Below are 20,245 nucleotides of genomic sequence, written 5' to 3' on the forward strand. Positions count from 1 at the left end.
GCAAGTTGTAAGGTTTTTTTTTATATTTATTTTCTTGTTCAATTATAAGATTCCAACTTTCACATTACTACAACACAGTGTGGTATCCTACATGTCTTTTTTTTATCAGTAGTATGAGATTAACAAAAAAAATTGAATAACGTCAGAATGCAATGTTTGCAATAAACATATCCTCCCTCCTCTTTCCCCTATCTTTTCAGTTGATCGAGATTAAGGCTCACATAAAACAACACATGTCATGAAAGTGAGTAGCATGTACTAAGTAAACTAAAACCGAAATATATATGTATGATGACAACTAAAGTTGTATTCCCGATTGATGTAACTTGCGCTTCCAATGTTTATACACTGTAAAGGGCAAACTTCTTGGGGTCAGCTCTTGAGAGAAAAGTTTATAGTGTCGTACGAATCACAAATTCTAACTATGGCAGAAAAGATTATTGCTCTTTATTATATATACCCCTTAAACTTCTTAAGATCTCTAGTCGTATCTTTTAGGTAAAATAATCAGTATATATAAAAAATCTTTTACAAATGGGTACACATGTTATTGTCCAACCTCATGATATATATAAACGATTTGGATATGATCTAACTCACAGTTGATGAAAAAAGAAATCATAATAGATATATGGATTAAACACTTAAGACCTACCCTATTCTCCAAAAGGTTTGGTGGACGATTCAAAGATCGGTTATGCTGATGTATTGGTCTTTACGGGGATATTCTAGAACTGTGCTTTTGATCCGTCGCCCCTTTTGCTTGGCATATTTTTTAAGACAAAACAATGCCAGAGGTTTTATATTTGGTCTAAAACGTTACTTCAAGAAAGATGTATTGGGCCTTATTTCCACAGTAGTTGAACAAAGAAGATCTTTGAGTGAATAACCATAATTAGTAATTTAGTACTCAGTTTGTTTTTTTTTTAAGTGTTACTTTACTATTTTTTTCTTGTTACATTAAAAGTATTATTTTATACTTATTTTTTGCTAAATATTAACTCTAAACTGAATTAATTTAATAAATAAATTTATTTTTATCTCAAATACTGTTAGCCAAATTAATAATTAATGAAAATATAAATCCATTTCAATTGATATATGTAAAAAGTGTCGAAGTGACACTCATTGTAAAACTGGAGAGAATATTTTTTGAACAACCATAAAGAATAATTAAGTGGTACATAAATCAAGCAATAAATTAAGAAGATGATTGACAGTTTGACACAGTGCATAAAACACCAAATTTAATATGGCTTCAACATAAATTAGTTATTTAGTTTTATTCAATTTTATGAAACTCTTACAAAATAATTGAATTCTGTTACTAAAGTTATTCTATGCAATCTATATTATTAAAAGGATTTTAACGTTAAAATCCCTCAAATAAGTTTGTTTTGGGTAAAAAACTCAAAACTAAGTATTTAAAGAAAAAACTCGTAATATAACTTTATTTAATGAATTAAACTCTATCATGTCATAATTAACATTACTATTTGTAAATATTTAGTTTTTGGGTTTCTATATTAAGTATAGATGAGGGGTTTTACCATTAAAAATGAAAAATTAAAAAAAATCAATATTTTATAATATTATCTAAAAATTAGTAACTTAAATTTTCAAAATTAGTAATATATGAGTTTGATGTGTTTTTAACATCAACATTATATATGTATAAATTAAAAATGTAAAAACTCAGAAAATATAATAAAAATTATCTAAATATCCAAAAATAGGATTACTAAACTAGTTGAATTTATGTTTGTGATTGTAGGAGTATGTTCCCAAACACGACGACTTTGTTTCCAAAATGGTGTGGGACGATATTTCGGACGCTGCCACATCTGAAGGCGACTCGTGTTATATTTGTGCTTACGTATTTTAGTTTATTATCGTTTCTTGAATCTCGTTTTCTTCACTGGCCGCTATTTAAAATATTGATTAGTAAAAAAACGAAGATAGAATCGTGTATTAATGTATTTATATCATTGTTATGTTGCAATATTTTTTTTAACACTGGTTAATTATATTATCATCATTAGTCAACATTTGAACTTAGAGCAGGCAACTCAAATCAGAGCTACTTACACCATTTCTACTATCTAATCCTTAAGAAAATTGGCTCCAAAAATCTTTTTATACTGATCGGCCCTCAAACAAATGCTTGATGGGCTTGTATCCAAGCCCGACCCTGGTTCAGTTCCTCCATTATTGGTCGTTCCATGCTTTTTAACTGAAAACCATCGTTAACCAGAAACTAATCAGTTTACCAAAACAAAAAAAAATTTATGGCTCGATACAATTATCAAACCAAATTAGCCAGTGTTGATGTCGAAAAACCGAATTTGAAGTAACTATTTTGGTTGTGACATTAGGATTAGTCAATTTCTAAACTGAACCGGATCAATTCAAATACGATAACATCCCTTTGTCTTCTCCAAAATCTCCAGCCCATGTAAAAAGTCATGTCTCTTAAACAATGCAACCACAATATCTCTCTTTCTTCTCCTCCACTTCCTTCCCCACCACCACTTTTCTCCGCCTTCTCATGTTAAGTTAGATTCATGTTAAGTTAGATGAACTTCCAACCTATAAAAAAGTGATGATAAAAAGATTGACCTATTTATCTTATATACTAGTTAATATACCTTCCAATTTTTGATGTGAGAAACACTGTCTCTAATACTTGTCTCCCTATCCATAACTTCCCCACACTTTCCTTCACACCAAACACCTGCCCATCATCTTCATCAATCTTCTTCTCTCCTGAAACCCACATCCATGAGAAGCTCCTTTACCTCAATTCCCTCGGCATCGACTTCCTCACTCTCTTCAACTGCCACCCTCCCTCCACTCATCCCCTCTTTCCTCCATCAAACCCGTCGTCGACTACATCACCACTCCACCTATCAACTTCTCCTTACAAGACATATGCCACCTCGTCTCCATGTGTCCCAACCTCCTCACTTTCTATCTAACCTCCCACACCATCCCGGTCATCACTTTACTCCTCCGTGAAGTTGGCTTCAACTCCATCTTCCACCTCAGTCACGCCTTCGTCCTCGTCTCCTCGCATGCAGCGCCAATACACAGCTAAGACCTGTGCTCTAGTTCCTCCTGGGAATTGGTATCCTCGATATGTAGAAACACATTTGCCTCCTCTCTTGCAGCATCAAAGACAAGCTCCTCCCACACAGAACCGGTCCTGAGATTCACATATTCACTTAAGGCCGCAATCGAAAAGAGAAAAAGTGGCTGGTTTTGTATATTTTTTTAAAGGCTATATTTTCCAGTGAAATTGGTGGCCGCAAGCGGATGCTTGCTTTGCTTTGCCTTAAGTCTATCATATCGAGTACTTTCAGAAACTTGGGCTTTCTTGCCGAAGGGCCACCCCGATGTTTACAAGATCCACACAGCTGTTTAACTACAGCGTTGCTGAAAATTATGAGCCGAAAGTGAGTTACTTGGTGGGGGAGATCGGGAGAGACATGAGGGAGATTCTTGAGTCTACTCAGTATTTCTCATTTAGTTTAGAGAACTGGATTAAACCGAGACATGAGGCTTGTCTGGCGAAAGAGGTGAGGTTTCCCTTGGCAGTGATGATGAAGACAAAGGAAGATGGGTTTAGGGATGCGTTGGAGGTATGTAGTGATTCTTCTCCGCCTTCGAAGACCTCTGGGCTTATTTGTGTACAGAAAGATTCTTTATTTTTAGAGTTTTGGTTAGGACAGTGAACATGGAAAGCAAAGTGGTGAGAGTCTCTTGTACTTGTTTGGTAATAATAACTCAAGTAGTGAAGAAACGGTCGTCTCTGCATAATTTGTGAAAGATAGAGAAATAGAGATATGAGAAAGAATGTTGATTTACAGTGAGGATGGATTCCATGTTTTTGGTCTACTTATTGTGATTCCAAGTTTAGTGATGTAATTTGCAGAGAATGTGGTTCTACATTTGGCGGCAGGAGGATGAATATGGTTCGTGACAAGAAACACAAAGGCAAAAAGGTATCAAACACTTTCATTTTTTTGATAAACACAAGCCCTTTTCTTTAAGAAAATGAGAAAAGACGCCCTTTCAGAGAAGATCCAACATAAACCGCAAAACTCAAAAAGGAGAAACATAAAACTTGTGCTCTTAACTTAGACGTAAAATAATTCACACATAAACTTAAAAATTATAAGAATAAAATAAAAGCTAAAACCGAGGATAAACATCTGGTACCGCTATACGCGGTAGGCCAGTTGGTTTAAGCCCATGCATTAGTGTTGTTGCGCTCATGGTCTGAAACCCAGTAAACAAGACTTATACTATGTCTTGGTATAAGAAATTATTCATTTTTCAAGTTTGGGGGATTATTTGGGCCTTCAATCCAGACAGACACCTCCTGGTAACATAAAAGACAAACATTTGCGCCTCTGTCGGACTGTCAAACAAATATGAGCTACAATGCTATTTAGTATTTAAGAAACTTTAATATATATATTCTATAGATATAGTTATAAAAATGAAACATTAGATCCCTAAAAAGAGAGGTCACGAATAAAACGAGAAATAAAACTTTGGCATAACATGCGCCATATTCGTCTTTTGAGAAAGTCCTAGCCTAACGAATCTCTAGAATAAAGAAAAAAAAAATCTCACAAAAAAAAAAGTTATTTCTTGTGTATGTTCACAACAAATCTCCAAATATTTAAAATCAAAATCTTTTAATACATTGACACGATATTTCTGGGGGGGGGGGGGGGGGGGCATGTTTCTTGAAATGAATTCATTTATGTGAAGTAAGTAGGGGTGAATCTGACCAATTAAAAATTATGGGGGCAACAAATAGAAACAATACAAAAATATTTTTTTTTTTAATTATTATTGTCGCTAACTGTAGCCTTCCCTCCACATCTATGCCCAACATAAAAAGTCCCTCCTTCCCTCGTTTTCTGCTCTCTCTCTCTCTCTCTCTTCTCTCTCACTAAAACCCTCGTTTCCCTCCAACCTCCGTCCATAATCTCGCCGCCGGGATCTTCCCATCCAGCTCCGCTTCACTACGATCAATGTCCGGCGGCGTACGTCCTTCTCCGGGACATTCTCAGCCGCCACCATCGTCATCTAACCCTGTGGTCCCACCCATACGTCGACACTTGGCGTTCGCCTCAACGAAACCTCCCTTCCATCCGTCTGATTACCGTCGGTTCACCCCTTCCTACGATAGTAGCAGCCTCTGTGGAATCGTAGATCGGGAGGAGGACGCCGTCGTTTTAAGATCTCCTGTGAGTTCGCCTCGGTTTAGACTGGTTTCCGTTTCGTAAACCGGTTTAGCAATTGGTCTTGGTTTATATGTTCATTATCGTCAGATTATGAAAGCTTCGTCTATGTATTATATTATCTTAATTAAGACCGGTCCTGAGATTTTGGAAGCTATATACAATTTACATGTCTCATTTGTTACGGGGCCGGTCATGAGATTTTGGAGGCGATATACAATTTTAAATGACCGGTCTATGTATACTAAGAGGAGTTAGGCTAATGTTTCATTTGCCTATATATCCATGACCGGCCCTTATTGTTTATTCACTTATGCAAATGGTTTATGAAGCTTGACATTGTTCAAGTAGATCCCATTGTTGTGAAACTTTCTGATGAATCATGTTAGAGAAATGTGTGTAGATTTGCTTCAGAACAATTTCTTTCGAGTGAATAACAAGTAGAATATCTGCAGTCGCGGAAGAGAAAGTCGATGATGGATGTGGTTACTACTACCACTACTACTTCTAATAGTAATGGATTCACGAGCACTGGTTCCACTAGCATACACAACAGTCCCTGTCTCACTCCTGTTTCAGCTAAAGGAGGCAGAGTCAACACCAAGTCAAGGGCCAAAGGGACTCAGTCACTTCCTCAAACCCCCATCTCAAATGCTGGTAAGAATATATTTTGTTTGGCTGCCTCTTTTGTCTTGCTACATTCAGTTCAAATAGCTGATTATTTTTTTCCTGATAAAGTTGTAGGTTCTCCTGCCACACTAACTCCTTCTGGAAGTTGCCGTTATGACAGTTCTTTAGGTAATTAACCCACTGACTAATTACGCACTGTGGTGGATTTGAAGATGCTGATATAAACCCTGTTCAGGTCTCCTTACGAAAAAGTTTGTCAATCTAATCAAGCAAGCCGAAGATGGGATGCTGGACCTAAACAAAGCTGCAGAAGTATTGGAGGTGCAGAAACGACGTATATATGATATTACAAACGTTTTGGAGGGGATTGATCTCATTGAAAAGCCTTTCAAGAACCGTATACTTTGGAAGTAATATATAATTCTGCAGTTTGAACCATATCTTTCTTTATATCTGCTTTGCTGGGATACTCCTTGAATCATTTAATCACATGTGACCAGGGGAGTTGATGCTTCGAGGCCTGGCGATGTGGATGCTGACGTATCTGTCTTACATGTGCGGTGAAGCGGCATGCACTTAGTAAACTTAGATTCTGGCTTCACATTTGATTGTTCATCTTGTTTTCTCCTTGCAGGCAGAGATTGAAAACCTTAACCTCGAGGAGCAAGCGCTAGATAGCCAAATCAGGTTTAATTGAATTCATTTAGAGAGAGTCTTGCGTTCTTGTGATTCATCTACTCAACCAATGCTGAGGTTTAGTAACTTCTTTTCAGAGAAACGGAGGAAAGACTAAGAGATCTTAGCGAAAATGAAAAGAATCAGAAGTAAAAACTCTCCCTCTATCTATGGTTTTGTAGCTAGTTTTCTCTTCTTTTTTGTAATGAAATGGTTCTATTCATATTATGTATGTACACTTAACGAATCTAATCCCAATGTGCAGGTGGCTTTTTGTCACTGAAGAGGACATCAAGAGTTTACCAGGTTTCCAGGTCTGTCTTTCCTATTTCATTTAGTCCTTAGGAGCTTTATTCATTGATTGAACGTGTGTCATATGTCAATCCCAAGACTATCTTGTTAACTTTCACGTTGCTGCTCTCGCAGAACCAAACTCTGATAGCTGTAAAAGCTCCTCATGGCACAACTTTGGAAGTCCCTGATCCAGATGAAGTTAGTCTCTTTCTGCAACTTTGGGAGACATCTGCTATTCATCATTAGATGCAAAAGTCTTATGATGATATCTCTGATCTACATGACAGGCGGGTGACCTCCCTCAGAGGAGATACAGGATCATTCTTAGAAGTACAATGGGACCTATTGACGTATACCTTGTCAGGTATCTATTCCTTCAATCTTTTTCTTATATAAATATGATTTGTCTCAAAGTTAAGTTGAATGAAGACAATATGTCATAGCATAGTATGACTAATAGAAACTGTGTTAAGACATCTTTTCATACAATGTACTCTACTCATGGATGTACTTACATGTCTTTTACTTTGACTTGATGTTCAGCGAATTTGAGGACACGAATGGGAGTGTTGCACCACCAGCATGCTTGCCGCCCATTGCTTCTTGCTCGGGATCTACAGAAAACCATGACATCGAAGCCTTAACTCTTGATAACACAGAAACTACCATTGAGCATCAGATGTCTCAAGATCATGAACATGCTCAACCGGGCGACACCTCTGATCTTAATTATTTGCAGGAGCAAGTTGGAGGAATGCTTAAGATTACTCCCTCTGACATCGAAGTAAGCCATCTTCCTACTTATTTAAGATACACGCAAAAACTACAAAAGGACTATGAAGATGCTAAAAACAAATCTCAAATAGATATCTTGAAGATACTTTTGTTAGGCACACATGAACTTAACAGGTAGTATTGGTCTTGTATTTGGCAGAATGATGATACGGACTACTGGCTTCTCTCCAATGCTGAGATTAGCATGACGGATATTTGGAACACTGACTGTATCCTTTGATATCTTAAAAACTGTTCAATATCTCTGCATACTAATATGCAATCCTTAACTAATGCAAAAGCTGGTATTGATTGGGACTATGGAATAGCTGACGTGAGTACTCCACCACCGGTAATGGGTGAAGAAATAGCCCCAGTTGCTATTGACTCCAAACCAAGATGATTGCAAGAAGACCAAACACCTATCCCAGCTTCTGATTCCAGATGTGTTCCTTCACAATACTCTTGGCTCCTCAATTCAAATCCAAGGAGTGAGCAGATACAGAACGTGTGAGCCAGTGGCAGGTGCGCGTTCCATACAGTGTGCCACTAAATTATGATTCATTTATCGCTATAGAGTGGTCGTGTAACGAGTGACAATGTAGATGAACTAATGCAAGTTTAAGAGAGATATACTTCATCGGGTGCATAAGATTGAACACATCTCTCTGGCTTAATACTTCTGCTTCAATTTACAAAAAAAAAATATACAAGAAGAAAAAACAAAACCAATCTGTTTTGTATTTTTCAAACAATTACTTTTCCCCCCCTATATATTATCTTTATAACAAAGTAGAAAGGTTGTCACGAGTCACGTTTATGTACGTTACTATGATGCGGCCTGAGACCTGGAGTTAGAACGGCGAAGCTTAGCACGAGCATCGGTGATAGGTGATCCCGGAAGTGTATCAGGAATGTTGACTCCTTCATCTCCGTTGAATGTCCCGGCTGAGTCTCTGCCTGGTGTTGGTGGTGGCCACTTCCTCCCCCTGCTCGTTTGCTTCTCTAGCGATCGCAACGCAGATAGCGTTTTGTTCAACGCTCTTGGAGCGGGAGGTGAGTGCGGATCACTCTCCGTCTCAACTGGTGATCGTGTTTTCACGTTTACGTTCGGCTCCATCGGCTTCACACAAAAGAGGGTCAAAGATTATTAAATAGTACAAACATATGTGAACTGTCACTGAGAGACGCATGTGTTATAGGCTGACATAACAATGATGGGTTTAGTACCGGCTGTTTAGCTGCGGCTGCGGTCGAGAACAGGACCGATTGGGCGAGTACGTACTGAAAAGCCTGGATCAATGTGGACTGACCAGCCTGTGCATGAATAGTAAACTAATGTTATAACAATGTCTCATTTTAAAATAATACAAATTCAATATGAAGAAGAAGGACCTGGGCAAAGTTGTGGAAGTAGAAGATGAAAAAGTCCCAAGCTCTAGCTCGCAACTCCATAATCTTTCTGTCAATCTCTGTCTCGTGTTGAGCTATGTATGGCTTCAACAACGTCTCATACACATGTCTCGTTCCCTTCATCCAGTTATTTTTAGTAACCAATACTATTATTGTTAAGTATCATTCAAACTAATGACTTTTTTAATTATCTATTACCTTCGTTTTAGGGTACCAGAGATATACGAAAAATACCACTTTCATTTCTCCGTACAACGGTAACCTGTAAATAATAATTTAATGTGTCATTTATTTAATGAATTTTAGATATTAAAGAAATAGATGAATAAAGTATTTTTTTTAAAGAAGAAAAAAAAAAGAAACAGATGAATTAGGTCATGAATAAGATGTTTCTTACCATGAGATAAATATATCGCCAACCCTCTCGAACGATGAAATTAGCGCCAACAATATCCTAATTATTCAAATACAAATGCGTGATAAAATAACATTTTCCAATAGATAATGATATTACATCAAGCATGAAATATGCATCCGATAATTCGGACCCAAAGACATTTCTTTTATTAAGTTTTTTAGGAGACCAAAGACTTGTATGGAAGATTATTTCTATTTAATTAAAGACATTTTCTAACATACAACACCAACATTAAGTGAATCTCGTTGTCTTCTAACTCTTTAAAATCAAACAATCCAAAAGTTAAAACAAATGTAATTAACTTTCACCAAACTAAATTCAATTTGCCCATTTCAACAAATCTACACACATGTACAAACTACAAAGGATTATAAGGATAAATAAATTAAAAGGATGAGTTTTATAAATACCAGTATTGGCACCAAAATCTGAGTTCCTCGATATCAACTTTGTTCTTCTCCACCGTTTTAAAGCATTCAAAAGCTGGGTATGTGTACCCTAATATTAATCTGCCATTATCACCATTTGATTATATATTTTTATACATTAATTAATCTAAAACAACAAAATATAATGAACAAATGGATAACAGAGAACAATATAATGTAGGGCAGGACATACACAAGGAGTCTGATGATGAAATCTCCCAACATCTTTGACCTATTCAAGAATTATTTCCTGTTTCTATTCATCACAAACATAACAGAACCGATTCAACACTCTTATATCACCCGAACCAATAAGTTATTTTAGCAGAAAAAAATGTCAACAAACCTATTGAAGAGATCAAAGATGTTAGGAAGATGTCGTCCTCGAATGGATTCTTGAACGTATGAAGAAGAATGGAATTGCTTTTCTTTCTCCTAGGAACCCAGAAGGATCAAAACTGCAATTGTGATCAAACTATGCTTATTGGTTCTGGATTTACTTCAGAAAATTAAAGAAAATGTATTTATAAGTTAATAACAAACCTAAATAAACGGAGAGGGTAGCAAAGAAAACAAAAATTGTGAAACAAAAAAAACAAAAACAAGATGGAAGAGGACAATGTTTATGAAGACGCGTGAGTTCTATAATTAGAGTAACTTGGGGTTTGATTTGTTCTAAACTCGTTTAGATAAAAAATTCAATGAAAAAAAGTAAACGGTTTTAAATTTCTTGGCATATACGGGTACTTCAATCATGGGGTACGACTCGTACGAGGACCGGGTTTACCGTTTGACCGTTATCTACGATATTCATTTTAAGGTTATTCCCTTAATTTATGTTTACCGACACTTACATATAAATATTACAAATAATACTTTCTTCCTGCCCTCAGGAAAAGGAGTTCAAATTTTATAAATATTAAAACTAGATTTTTACCCGTGCAACCGCACGGGTGTTTGTTTTCACTTTTCTATACATAAATTATTGTTTTAGAACATAAGTGGTATATATTTTTAATGTTAATCATATACTTAAATATTTATATAACTATTTCAAATACAATAATTTTATAATTTACATGTTATAATTAATTAATTGTTTAAACTTTATGTATTTGCCACTTCTTATTATATATTTATTTTATTGTATTTGCATTTAGTTATTAAGCAAATTAATATATTCATGAGAAAATATATTTAAAAAATATTTTGTATTTAATTTATGCTAAATTCTGACACGTATTTCAAAACTGGATTTCTTTTTTACCAATATTTTTATGCTTATTCATTTTAGATAATTTATTATTGTATCTATAAAAGTGTAAGATATGTTAATTTTTATACATGTATTATATAGTTTGTTAATTTTAAGTCGTTCTATCATCATATTATATTTTAAATAAATAGTTTATATTTATGAAAATAAAATTTATAAATTTATCAATTGAATATAAATTTATCATATTTATTTTAGTCTAATAATTATATTTTAACATGATCATGACTATAAAAATAGATAAAATAGGATATAATTTATTTATTTTTATTTCTAAACGATAACTTAAAATACATTAAGTTATTGTTTAAATATTACAAAGATTTATTAGAATTTTTAAAATATAATATATAAATATATATTATATTTAAAATGAAAATATATTATGATTAAAGTAGTTACAAATATTTTATATTATTAACTTTAAAGAAATACATGTTAATTTTTATACATATATTATATAGTTTGATAATGTTAACCCATCTTACCAACATATTAGATTTTATTTTTGAACATAAATATTTTATAATTACGAAAGTAAAATATATAAATATATAAATTTAATACAATTTTATTATATTTAGCTCAATATAATAATTTTAATTTAATATAATTGATTATGATTATATAATAACTAAAATATTATAGATTTTTTTATTTTTCATTTTATATAACTGAATATATTAATGTATAATAATATTTTAAACTAATTTCGAAATTAGTGAAAATATTTAAGTATAATTTCAAAAATGAAGATCTTGTAAAAATCTTTTTAAACAGATTTGTTAGAATTTTAAAATAAATATATTTATATTTAAAATGAAAAGATATCAAAAGATACTATGATTAAAATATTTTAAAAATTATATTTATTATTAGTCTGAATTAAAATATAGTATGAATTCTATGAATAGGTCCATTAGGTCCATTTTTTAAAAAATCACACATGAATCAAGGTTGTGACTTCTGTTTTAATATATAAGATATACTGTAATTTTCTGAAATCTTCATCTAAATTCTTTTATCCACGTTCATCACTAAAAATAATGTATATTGATCGTAGAAATGGCTGCCAACACAACAGTACACTTTTTCCTTTTTTGATAAACGAAACACGTAGTATACTTTGAAATTGCAATCATACTTTGTGTTTAGGTTTATTTGTGTTATCTGACCTTTTTGTAAATGATTAAAATGTTCATCACTTCTTTGTTTGGTTTTATTCATCGAATCCACCACTTTTTATAACAGAAGACTGACTTCAAAATTTTCAGAAATGACACTGAAAAAGGATTTTGATTTATAATCTAGTCAAAATGATGTGAACCAAAAGAGAAACGATGGTAAGATGATTTACGGCCTTTAACTTTAAGATAAGAGTTCAAGATGAACCAAGACAAATTTCCTTACAAAATACATGAATTCCAGTTTAATTTTCCACACGGACCACACCTTAATGATACCATATATCTATCATCTCATCTTACACAAAGCACACGACACAACACAAACATATACATGCAGAAACTTTCAGATCAATGCCTTTTTAGGGCAATGGCTGAGATGACAATGAGAAGGATAAAGAAGACAACCGAGATAGATGCAGCTACAACTGCAGTACTTGCGGTTTGGCAGAAGTCTCCAAACTGCTGACAAATGGGGAGCCAATTGGTGTTTGCGTTACCGTTATGTGCAAGGTAGACAATTGATGCTGCCGCAGCTGCTGCTGCTGTGGTAAGCGTCAAGACCACCTTGAAGTATACATTAACCGAAGGAATCAAATGAAATAATTAAGTAAACTCGGAGAATATAACTGTATATATATACAAAAGGGGAAATTACGGTGTCGGAGATGAGGAGGATGAGCCGGGGCGCAACTGCCAGTGGTCGGACAATAGTGACGATGGAAAAGGGAAGTGAAAGGACGAGATAGCTGGCCACTATGGCTATGGCTATCACAAAGAACCTTCAAAAATATTCATAGTTAAATATTTCATTAAGTCACTAATACAAGTTTAAAATAGATAACCACACATTTATAACTGGGAAAAAATATCCAATATATTGATTTTAAAAGGATTATCCCAAAATAACGTTTGATGTAACATTCATTTGATAAGAAAAATAAATAAATTATTTTAACTCTTAAATCCTAATATCATCTCTAGTCCTAAATACTAAGCTCAAAACTCTATTACTAAACCTTAAACTTTAAATCCAAACATATATTTAAATTGCCTTTTAAATTTTTTAATAGATGCTATTTTGGAATAGCATAAATAGGAAATATATAACCCTAGCATGACTTGACTTAACTTTATAAGTTAAAAGAGGAAATATGACTTGACTTACATATAACACGATGGTCTAAGAAAAATATAACAGTAACTTAGTTTAAAAACTATAACCGTAGAGATGTACTGTATAGGCATTTGTTGTGTAATTAATAATCATATGTTAAGAAAATGAAAATGGACTTACTGAAACGTGGGAAAGTCATCGTAACCGGCTTGGAACTGTAAGAACTGAGTAAAGAAGGGAAGTGTCTCCTCGGCGGTGAACATGACAGAGGAAGCCCCGATGGTGATTCCTATGGCCGCCAAACGGAGGAGAAAATCAAATATGGTCAAACCTCTCTTGTAGCCGCCTCCTGCGGCGGCTGTCACAAAACTCTTCTTCTTCTCGTCCACCACGGCATGGCTTGTACTTTTGGTAACGGTGCTCGGTTCGCCGATGTCAATGGTGGTGGACTCTTTCGCCATTATCTCTTGCAGCTGGGATTTAAAGAAAAGAAGAAGTGTGTTGATTGTGTATTGAAATGTTTTCTACTTGTGGTGGGAAACTAATGAAAGCTGGACGAGTATTTATATAGTCCTTATTCGGAGTAGTGGTTGGTTACGACTTAGGAATAATCAGCTAACTCGTGATGAGCCTTTTTAATTGTTTAACATCTAAGTTTAGTTGATTTGTTAAGGTCTGTGAAGAGGAGTTGTTGCTTCTTACTTTCCCCACTTAACTGAGTCTCGGCTGATAATTCAACACAAAAGAAAGCTGAAAATATCATATACTAATGAATCATTGGTGGTGTTCACAAAAAAAAAGAAAGAATCATTGGTAGGTACGCAAAATGAACTTAATAACCTGTGATTTATGTTCATCTTATTTGCAAATTATACGACCGAATTTTGTTGATTGAATGACTACATCTACTTTCAAATTAGTTGGTTAGTTTCAAGCAAAGCACTGATCTCTCATGTGATTATTCGTGCATGATCTTGATCATTCCTGAATTTCGTTGAAGATCAATATTGTCAATTTCTTGAAGATCGATTATTCTGGCTCTGTATGTGGACCATAATTGGAATCAGCACTACCAACACTAGGAGATATGGCATGTCAGTTAGTTAGGGTTAAAGCCCAAAACCAATCCAGCTCAGTTCCAAAAAGAATTTCAGACCTACAAAAATTTTAACTGGTGATTTATTTTAGAGAAAAAAAATGAAACATAAAAAATGGTAAGTTTTGTCCAAAAAATCTCTTTTCATATATGTTTGTTCTTTATCTTTTCTCCTATTTCATTCATTTAAAGAAAATGTGAAACAATTTTTTCTTCATCAAATTGAAAAGAATAGTAGAAATTCGTTTTCGTTATTAAATAATTTAAAATTACTATTTGGTAATACTCAAAATTTATAAATACCACTTAGATATTTTGCTATTTCAATTTTATTATGTAATTTTAATATTATAAAAAACAAAACATTCATTTTATAATCATCAGTAACCCACCTCCAACTTTCTCATAAATTTTTTGGTGGACTATAAGTTTATAATGATATGTGTGTATTTATATATCTTTCATGACAATCATAAGCCTAAGCCTATTTGTCAAAAGTATAAGATAATAAGACATGCACTCGCGAAACAAAGTGAAATGGTTGGGTCCACTTTTATAAGTATAACACTAAACACTTTTTTCATTGCGGCCACCGCTTTCACATTCGAATGGGTATTTCAGTTTTTTTTTTTCGGTTTTTGGTTCAATTCGGTTCGTTGATTTTAGTAAAACTGTTAATTTAAGTATTTAACTCTAGTCATAATTTTGATTTAAGTCAATTTGATTCAGTTATTCAGTAGTTCGGTGATGTTATTTCTGTTGATTGCATGTCTAGTAATTAGTAAATATAGATTATGAGGTTTTTTGATATAAAAAAAAGATTATGAGGTTATAAGATGTGAATATGATTATTGTGATGAAACCTGTACGTATATTTGACCTTTATATATATATTTATTTATACACTGTCTTAACAGACAGGAATAACACAAAAAAAGAAGACGATAGGAATAACACGTGACTGGAAAGTATTTTCCCTAGTGTTGCTAATTTGCTTGATGTCACATTTCATTGGCATTGCCAGAGCTCTAATAGCGAGCATTACATGGAAATGTGTTGATATTCTACAAATGACAATTCAAATTTTATTGATGTTATAATTACTAAAAAAATCTCATCAAAATAACTATTACTTAATTACATGACAATTTATTTTACTCCTCTTTAGTTTATTGTCAAAAAAAGTTTACTAAACTGTTATTACTGGGTAAATATTCGAATAAATATGATTTTTTTATGATGTTGACGAGCGCAGTATAAAACACGGTTATTTATTCCATTTAACAATAAAGAGCTGATTAGCCTGTCGAAGACAAGGGTGTAGAGAATAATTTATCTGTCTTTTGTTGGTATATCAAGACATGATCTTTGATGTTAAAAAAAAAAAAAAATCAAGACATGGCCTTTACAAAAGATCAACCGATAAATTAAAATTGTTTCAAAAAGACAGAGAAATTCGAATAGCATCACAAAGTCACGTTACAATTTTGACTCCATGATCGAATAAGCGCAGTTCAAATTAAATCAACGACTTAAAACATAAGAAATAGAACAAATCCGGAAGCTAATATAAACACTCCGCATATCAGTAAATCTAATTTAGGTTTGTCCAACGTTTATGTTAAAGAAGCATAACCGTAATTCATCCATAAACTACTTAACTCCAAACCTATGCCCGATTATATAAAACGAGGTATCGTGCTATTGCAAACAAGTTGGCCATATTCAAAGCATATCAATATGTGTAATTATGATTATGCAACATTCATATAAATCGCACTGTAAAACAGTAGAGGAGCCACTAATAGACACAAGTTGTCAGGAACTGATTTTAAAATGTTAAAGTTAGTGTAGACATACGAGCGAGTCAGATATCCATAGAGAACAATATGATAATATGTAGATATTAGGTCTCATTCATTAATATTTAATGAAATTAATATTTGCAATACGGGAGACAACCAAACATACACACACAAAAACCACTACTTAGTGATAAGTGAATCTGAAATTCGTATGCTCGATATTCACGCATATATATACGTGTTAGTGTGATACTTTGATAAAACTCACAATTAATGTAAAAAACGTTGATAAAGTATATCGGTCATATCAGTCTGCCATTTATAATCGGAAAGTGTTATTATTTGGTGGTCGATATAGCTTTACAAACTTCTTAAGACTTTAACTCACCGATAATCCACATAATATGTTGGTGCCCTCAAAATTCTAGATGGAGAGTATTTTATAAAACTGTAACAAATAAAATACCATTTTATGGGAAATTAAAGAAATTATGAAATTGTAAGACTTTATTTTTTAATGAACTAGCTAAGTAGCTTTCATTTAAAGAAATTATGAAACTGTAACAAATAAAATACCATTTTATGGGAAATTATTTCAACTACCATAATTAATGAGATATGGTTATAACTTGTATAGTAAATTTTGTTGGGTCATTTTATACCTTTAGTACATATTGTGGTTCCGCCGTATTGTGAATTATCCACCAAAGATTAAAAAGAAATAGTTGTAAGTTGTAACACAAAGCAACATAGAATAATCATATAACATAGAATAATCATATACAGTATCTACATATGATGGAATTGATAGGTTAGGTTTGGGGCCCAATAAGTGAACTTTAAAACATTCTTCCTATGTGCAACAAACGCGCTTGAGTCTCGTGACATGCCTATAAATACGGACACATTCTTAAGCAAACTCATCTCACAACAAAATATTAAGAAGCAAGAGTGAAATATGGCTAATCGTAACAATATTTTAGTTTTATGTTTCTTAATAGGTTTAGGGTTATGCTCTGCAAGAAGATCACTTCTCACCTACTCTGAATCCGAGGCTGAAGTCGCTTCCTATGGCGAGAAAAGTAGTTTGAGTGTTGGTGTTGGCGTTGGTGCTGATGTTGATGTTGGTATTGGTCTTGGTGGTGGTGGAGGCGGAGGAGGATCTGGTGGTGGACATGGTGGTGGTGCTGGAGGAGGTGGCGGCGGTGGTCCTGGAAGAGGATCTGGTTATGGAGGTGGAAGCGGTGAAGGTGGTGGAGCTGGATACGGAGGTGGAGAAGCTGGTGGGCACGGTGGAGGTGGAGGAAGCGGAGAAGGCGGTGGTGGAGGAGCTGGCGGTGCACATGGAGGTGGATACGGGGGTGGAGAAGGCGGTGGTGCTGGAGGAGGATATGGAGGTGGAGGGGCAGGTGGACAAGGGGGTGGTGGAGGTGGTGGAAAAGGAGGCGGTGGAGGAGGAGGTTCTGGCGCCGGTGGAGCTCACGGTGGTGGTTACGGTGCCGGAGGTGGAGCTGGAGAGGGATACGGTGGTGGCAGTGGAGCTGGGGGACATGGTGGTGGAGGAGGAGGAGGTGGTGGTTCAGGAGGTGGGGGAGGTTATGCTGCAGCTGGATCTGGACATGGTGGCGGTGCTGGTAGCGGAGAAGGCGGTGGTGGATATTGACCGTGCATGATATCATATCTATGTGGAGCATAAGGGCCACTGAGTAAAGTCTCATAATACTCGTATAAGAGATTATATATATATGGTAACAAATACACTAATCATCTGTAAAATAAGCCGGAAAAGGGGTTGTTGTTGATGTTTCTAATTGTACCAATGTTATATACTACATTACTACTTCGTGTGTATCAAATTTTTATATATGGAGATGAAGATAATATCTTCAAGATATCATATTTGTTCCTATTTTCATTTTATCAATGCATATTTGAAGATGTCACAGACGCGCATGGCGATATTTTTCTATGAATTAAGTGTGTTTCCAATTCCACTCTATTTTTTAATCTAAAATATAGTTTAGAGTAAAAAAACGCTCAAATGATATTCTATTTCTTACTATATAATAGAGTGAAAAATATGTTTGCTCTAAATATTGAGTAACTTGTTTTTTTTAGTTTATCACTCTATTTTCTATTATAAAATAGAATATCATTGGAGCAAACTCAAACTCTAATATAAAATTACTTTATTTTAGAATAAGAAATAAAGTAAACCATTAAAGATGATCTTATCCTGTGAGGAAGGTAAATAACACGATCGACGGAAGAAACTGTTTGTCAATCATAGAGTCAAGATCGTAAATAAAAAGAAAACAATGGATTAGATAATCAATTAGCGAGTAACAAAGCATCATGTAAATTTAATTCTTCAGTTTTTTTATAAGTATGTGAATTTCATTAAAGATAATGATGCAAGAGATACGTTAGAATTTGAGTGAACAAAAGCTACTGCACCTAAGGTTTGCTAACTAAAGCACGGGTCAAGGCAAGTCTCCCCCAAAAAAGGTCAAAAAAAAAGACTTACAATGACAGTGAGGAATGTTGAAACTAGGTCAGATTAATTATAGTATAATATTTGTTTATAAACGGAAAGTTAATTATCTTTCGTTTAATGTGTTGAAATTAGGTCAGAATAATTATAGTATATTTAATTATCAGATAATACATGTCCATAATACATGTCATTTTGCAATATGTGAGACATGCCAAACATACACACACAAGTACCACTTCTTAGTGATAAGCGAATCTGAAATTAGTAGTGTTTCGTATATTCGATTCACGCAATGTAAAAACGTAAATATATGTTGATAAAAGTATATCAGTCATATTAGCCTGCCATTTATAAACGGAAAGTGTTTTATATAGTGGTCGATATAGCTTTCCAAACTTCTTAAGACTGTAACTCAACCGATAATCGAATGATCATACAAAACATAGAATAATCATATATAATATAGACATAAAATGGAATTGATAGGTTAGGTTTGAAGCCCAACAAGTGAACTTTAAGATATTTTTCTTATGTGCATCAAAAGCGGTTGGGTTTTATAACACTAGAGGTGTCCAAATGGTACCGTCCACACGTACCATCATATCAGTTTCTGTTATAAGGTTGGTCCGTAATGGATAATAGTCCAAAATATTCAAGCCTAATAAAAATCATGTTTAAATGAGAAGATTCATGAACACTATAAGATCATAAAATCCACGTTAGTATTTGGTAGTGATTTTATGTAAAAAATTGGCGAAGAAGAATTTTGTGGACAACAATATCTTCATAACACAACGATATAATTAATCAAATTAAAATTGATAAAAATAAACTTTTATATATATCAAAGTTGAAACACTAAATCATTACAAAGATTGAATGAATGCAAAAAAAAAGGATTAATTAAAGTCGATGAACAAGAAGTTAAGTAAAAAAAAGGACTAACAAGAACTCAAGAAGTGAAGTCGAAGTTGGAGGTGAAAGTTGCTTCGGAATGTCCATTTTCCTCTTTCTCTTCTTCCTTTTATAGTTGGTCTTCTTTTGTCTCCAGTTCCTTGAATCTCTCTTTCAGCTTCAATACTTGCCTACGGAAATCTTGGGACCTATCTGATCCAGTCAAGATCGCTCAATCACCGAACTCGAGGATTGGCTTAGTTCTCGGCCGTTTAGTCGTCTCCAGCATGTGCACTTCCGGCCCAACAAACACCCAATAGTATTTATAATTTATTTTCTAATTATTTGTAAGTTTTTTTGTCTAAACATGAAAAATTAAAATTTATCTTCAAAACCATGTAGGTACATTTTCCGCCACTACCTTAAATTTTTGTTTTCCCGTTAAAATCATAAAATTATATTGTTTTGTTGAAACTATAAAAGTAC

The 20,245-nt window shown here is 33.9% G+C and overlaps 4 protein-coding genes and 1 pseudogene across 6 annotated transcripts; 3 read left to right on the forward strand and 2 right to left on the reverse strand.

Moving 5' to 3' along the window:
- Positions 1 to 1,810: 1,810 nt before the first annotated feature.
- LOC117132414 lies at positions 1,811 to 3,899 on the forward strand (annotated as a pseudogene).
- LOC103857604 (transcription factor E2FA) lies at positions 2,687 to 8,280 on the forward strand. Of its 3 annotated transcripts, none has more exons than XM_009134815.3 (14): positions 2,687 to 3,641; positions 3,935 to 4,004; positions 5,714 to 5,915; positions 5,997 to 6,056; positions 6,124 to 6,298; positions 6,389 to 6,443; positions 6,523 to 6,575; positions 6,662 to 6,712; positions 6,829 to 6,877; positions 6,990 to 7,055; positions 7,145 to 7,221; positions 7,401 to 7,641; positions 7,792 to 7,861; positions 7,934 to 8,280. In XM_009134815.3, exons 1-14 carry the CDS (start codon positions 3,619 to 3,621, stop codon positions 8,032 to 8,034), a joined length of 1,293 nt encoding a protein of 430 aa, XP_009133063.1. In that variant the 5' UTR covers positions 2,687 to 3,618; the 3' UTR covers positions 8,035 to 8,280. The 3 variants fall into 3 exon arrangements, with proteins under 3 accessions (XP_009133063.1, XP_009133061.1, XP_033144258.1); XM_009134813.3 differs by having other exon boundaries at positions 2,688 to 3,641; positions 3,935 to 5,264; XM_033288367.1 differs by lacking the exons at positions 2,687 to 3,641; positions 3,935 to 4,004 and adding an exon at positions 4,571 to 5,264 and having other exon boundaries at positions 6,003 to 6,056.
- LOC103857603 (HVA22-like protein j) lies at positions 8,281 to 10,536 on the reverse strand. Its single transcript, XM_009134812.3, has 9 exons — positions 10,434 to 10,536; positions 10,237 to 10,348; positions 10,084 to 10,146; positions 9,873 to 9,971; positions 9,442 to 9,498; positions 9,243 to 9,306; positions 9,027 to 9,161; positions 8,862 to 8,948; positions 8,281 to 8,754 (listed from the first exon to the last, which is right to left on the reverse strand). Exons 3-9 carry the CDS (start codon positions 10,113 to 10,115, stop codon positions 8,461 to 8,463), a joined length of 768 nt encoding a protein of 255 aa, XP_009133060.1. The 5' UTR covers positions 10,116 to 10,146; positions 10,237 to 10,348; positions 10,434 to 10,536; the 3' UTR covers positions 8,281 to 8,460.
- A 1,971-nt stretch (positions 10,537 to 12,507) lies between these two features.
- LOC103857605 (casparian strip membrane protein 1) lies at positions 12,508 to 16,585 on the reverse strand. The gene is made up of 3 exons (XM_009134816.2): positions 13,648 to 16,585; positions 13,009 to 13,132; positions 12,508 to 12,917 (listed from the first exon to the last, which is right to left on the reverse strand). Exons 1-3 carry the CDS (start codon positions 13,926 to 13,928, stop codon positions 12,702 to 12,704), a joined length of 621 nt encoding a protein of 206 aa, XP_009133064.1. The 5' UTR covers positions 13,929 to 16,585; the 3' UTR covers positions 12,508 to 12,701.
- A 741-nt stretch (positions 16,586 to 17,326) lies between these two features.
- On the forward strand, positions 17,327 to 18,031 carry LOC103857707 (glycine-rich protein DOT1). Its single transcript, XM_009134928.2, has one exon. It carries the CDS (start codon positions 17,327 to 17,329, stop codon positions 18,029 to 18,031), a length of 705 nt encoding a protein of 234 aa, XP_009133176.2.
- Positions 18,032 to 20,245: the final 2,214 nt, after the last annotated feature.

This window comes from Brassica rapa, chromosome A03, assembly GCF_000309985.2.
Source record: "Brassica rapa cultivar Chiifu-401-42 chromosome A03, CAAS_Brap_v3.01, whole genome shotgun sequence".
Taxonomy (NCBI): domain Eukaryota; kingdom Viridiplantae; phylum Streptophyta; class Magnoliopsida; order Brassicales; family Brassicaceae; genus Brassica; species Brassica rapa.

What these genes read in the sequence shown, in the direction of transcription:
- LOC103857604 (XM_009134813.3), top strand. Translation starts at nt 5,049, where the DNA reads ATGTCCGGCGGCGTACGTCCTTCTCCGGGACATTCTCAGCCGCCACCA. An exon ending in CCGTTATGACAGTTCTTTAG is followed by an intron (nt 6,057 to 6,123) that starts GTAATTAACCCA and finishes AACCCTGTTCAG; the next exon opens with GTCTCCTTACGAAAAAGTTT. An exon ending in CTGACGTATCTGTCTTACAT is followed by an intron (nt 6,444 to 6,522) that starts GTGCGGTGAAGC and finishes TTCTCCTTGCAG; the next exon opens with GCAGAGATTGAAAACCTTAA.
- LOC103857603 (XM_009134812.3), bottom strand. Translation starts at nt 10,115, where the DNA reads ATGTTGGGAGATTTCATCATCAGACTCCTTGT. An exon ending in GGCGATATATTTATCTCATG is followed by an intron (nt 9,307 to 9,441) that starts GTAAGAAACATC and finishes TATTATTTACAG; the next exon opens with GTTACCGTTGTACGGAGAAA. An exon ending in TCTGGTACCCTAAAACGAAG is followed by an intron (nt 9,162 to 9,242) that starts GTAATAGATAAT and finishes AACTGGATGAAG; the next exon opens with GGAACGAGACATGTGTATGA.
- LOC103857605 (XM_009134816.2), bottom strand. Translation starts at nt 13,928, where the DNA reads ATGGCGAAAGAGTCCACCACCATTGACATCGGCGAACCGAGCACCGTT. An exon ending in GATGACTTTCCCACGTTTCA is followed by an intron (nt 13,133 to 13,647) that starts GTAAGTCCATTT and finishes ATATTTTTGAAG; the next exon opens with GTTCTTTGTGATAGCCATAG. An exon ending in TCCTCCTCATCTCCGACACC is followed by an intron (nt 12,918 to 13,008) that starts GTAATTTCCCCT and finishes GTATACTTCAAG; the next exon opens with GTGGTCTTGACGCTTACCAC.
- LOC103857707 (XM_009134928.2), top strand. Translation starts at nt 17,327, where the DNA reads ATGGCTAATCGTAACAATATTTTAGTTTTATGTTTCTTAATAGGTTTA.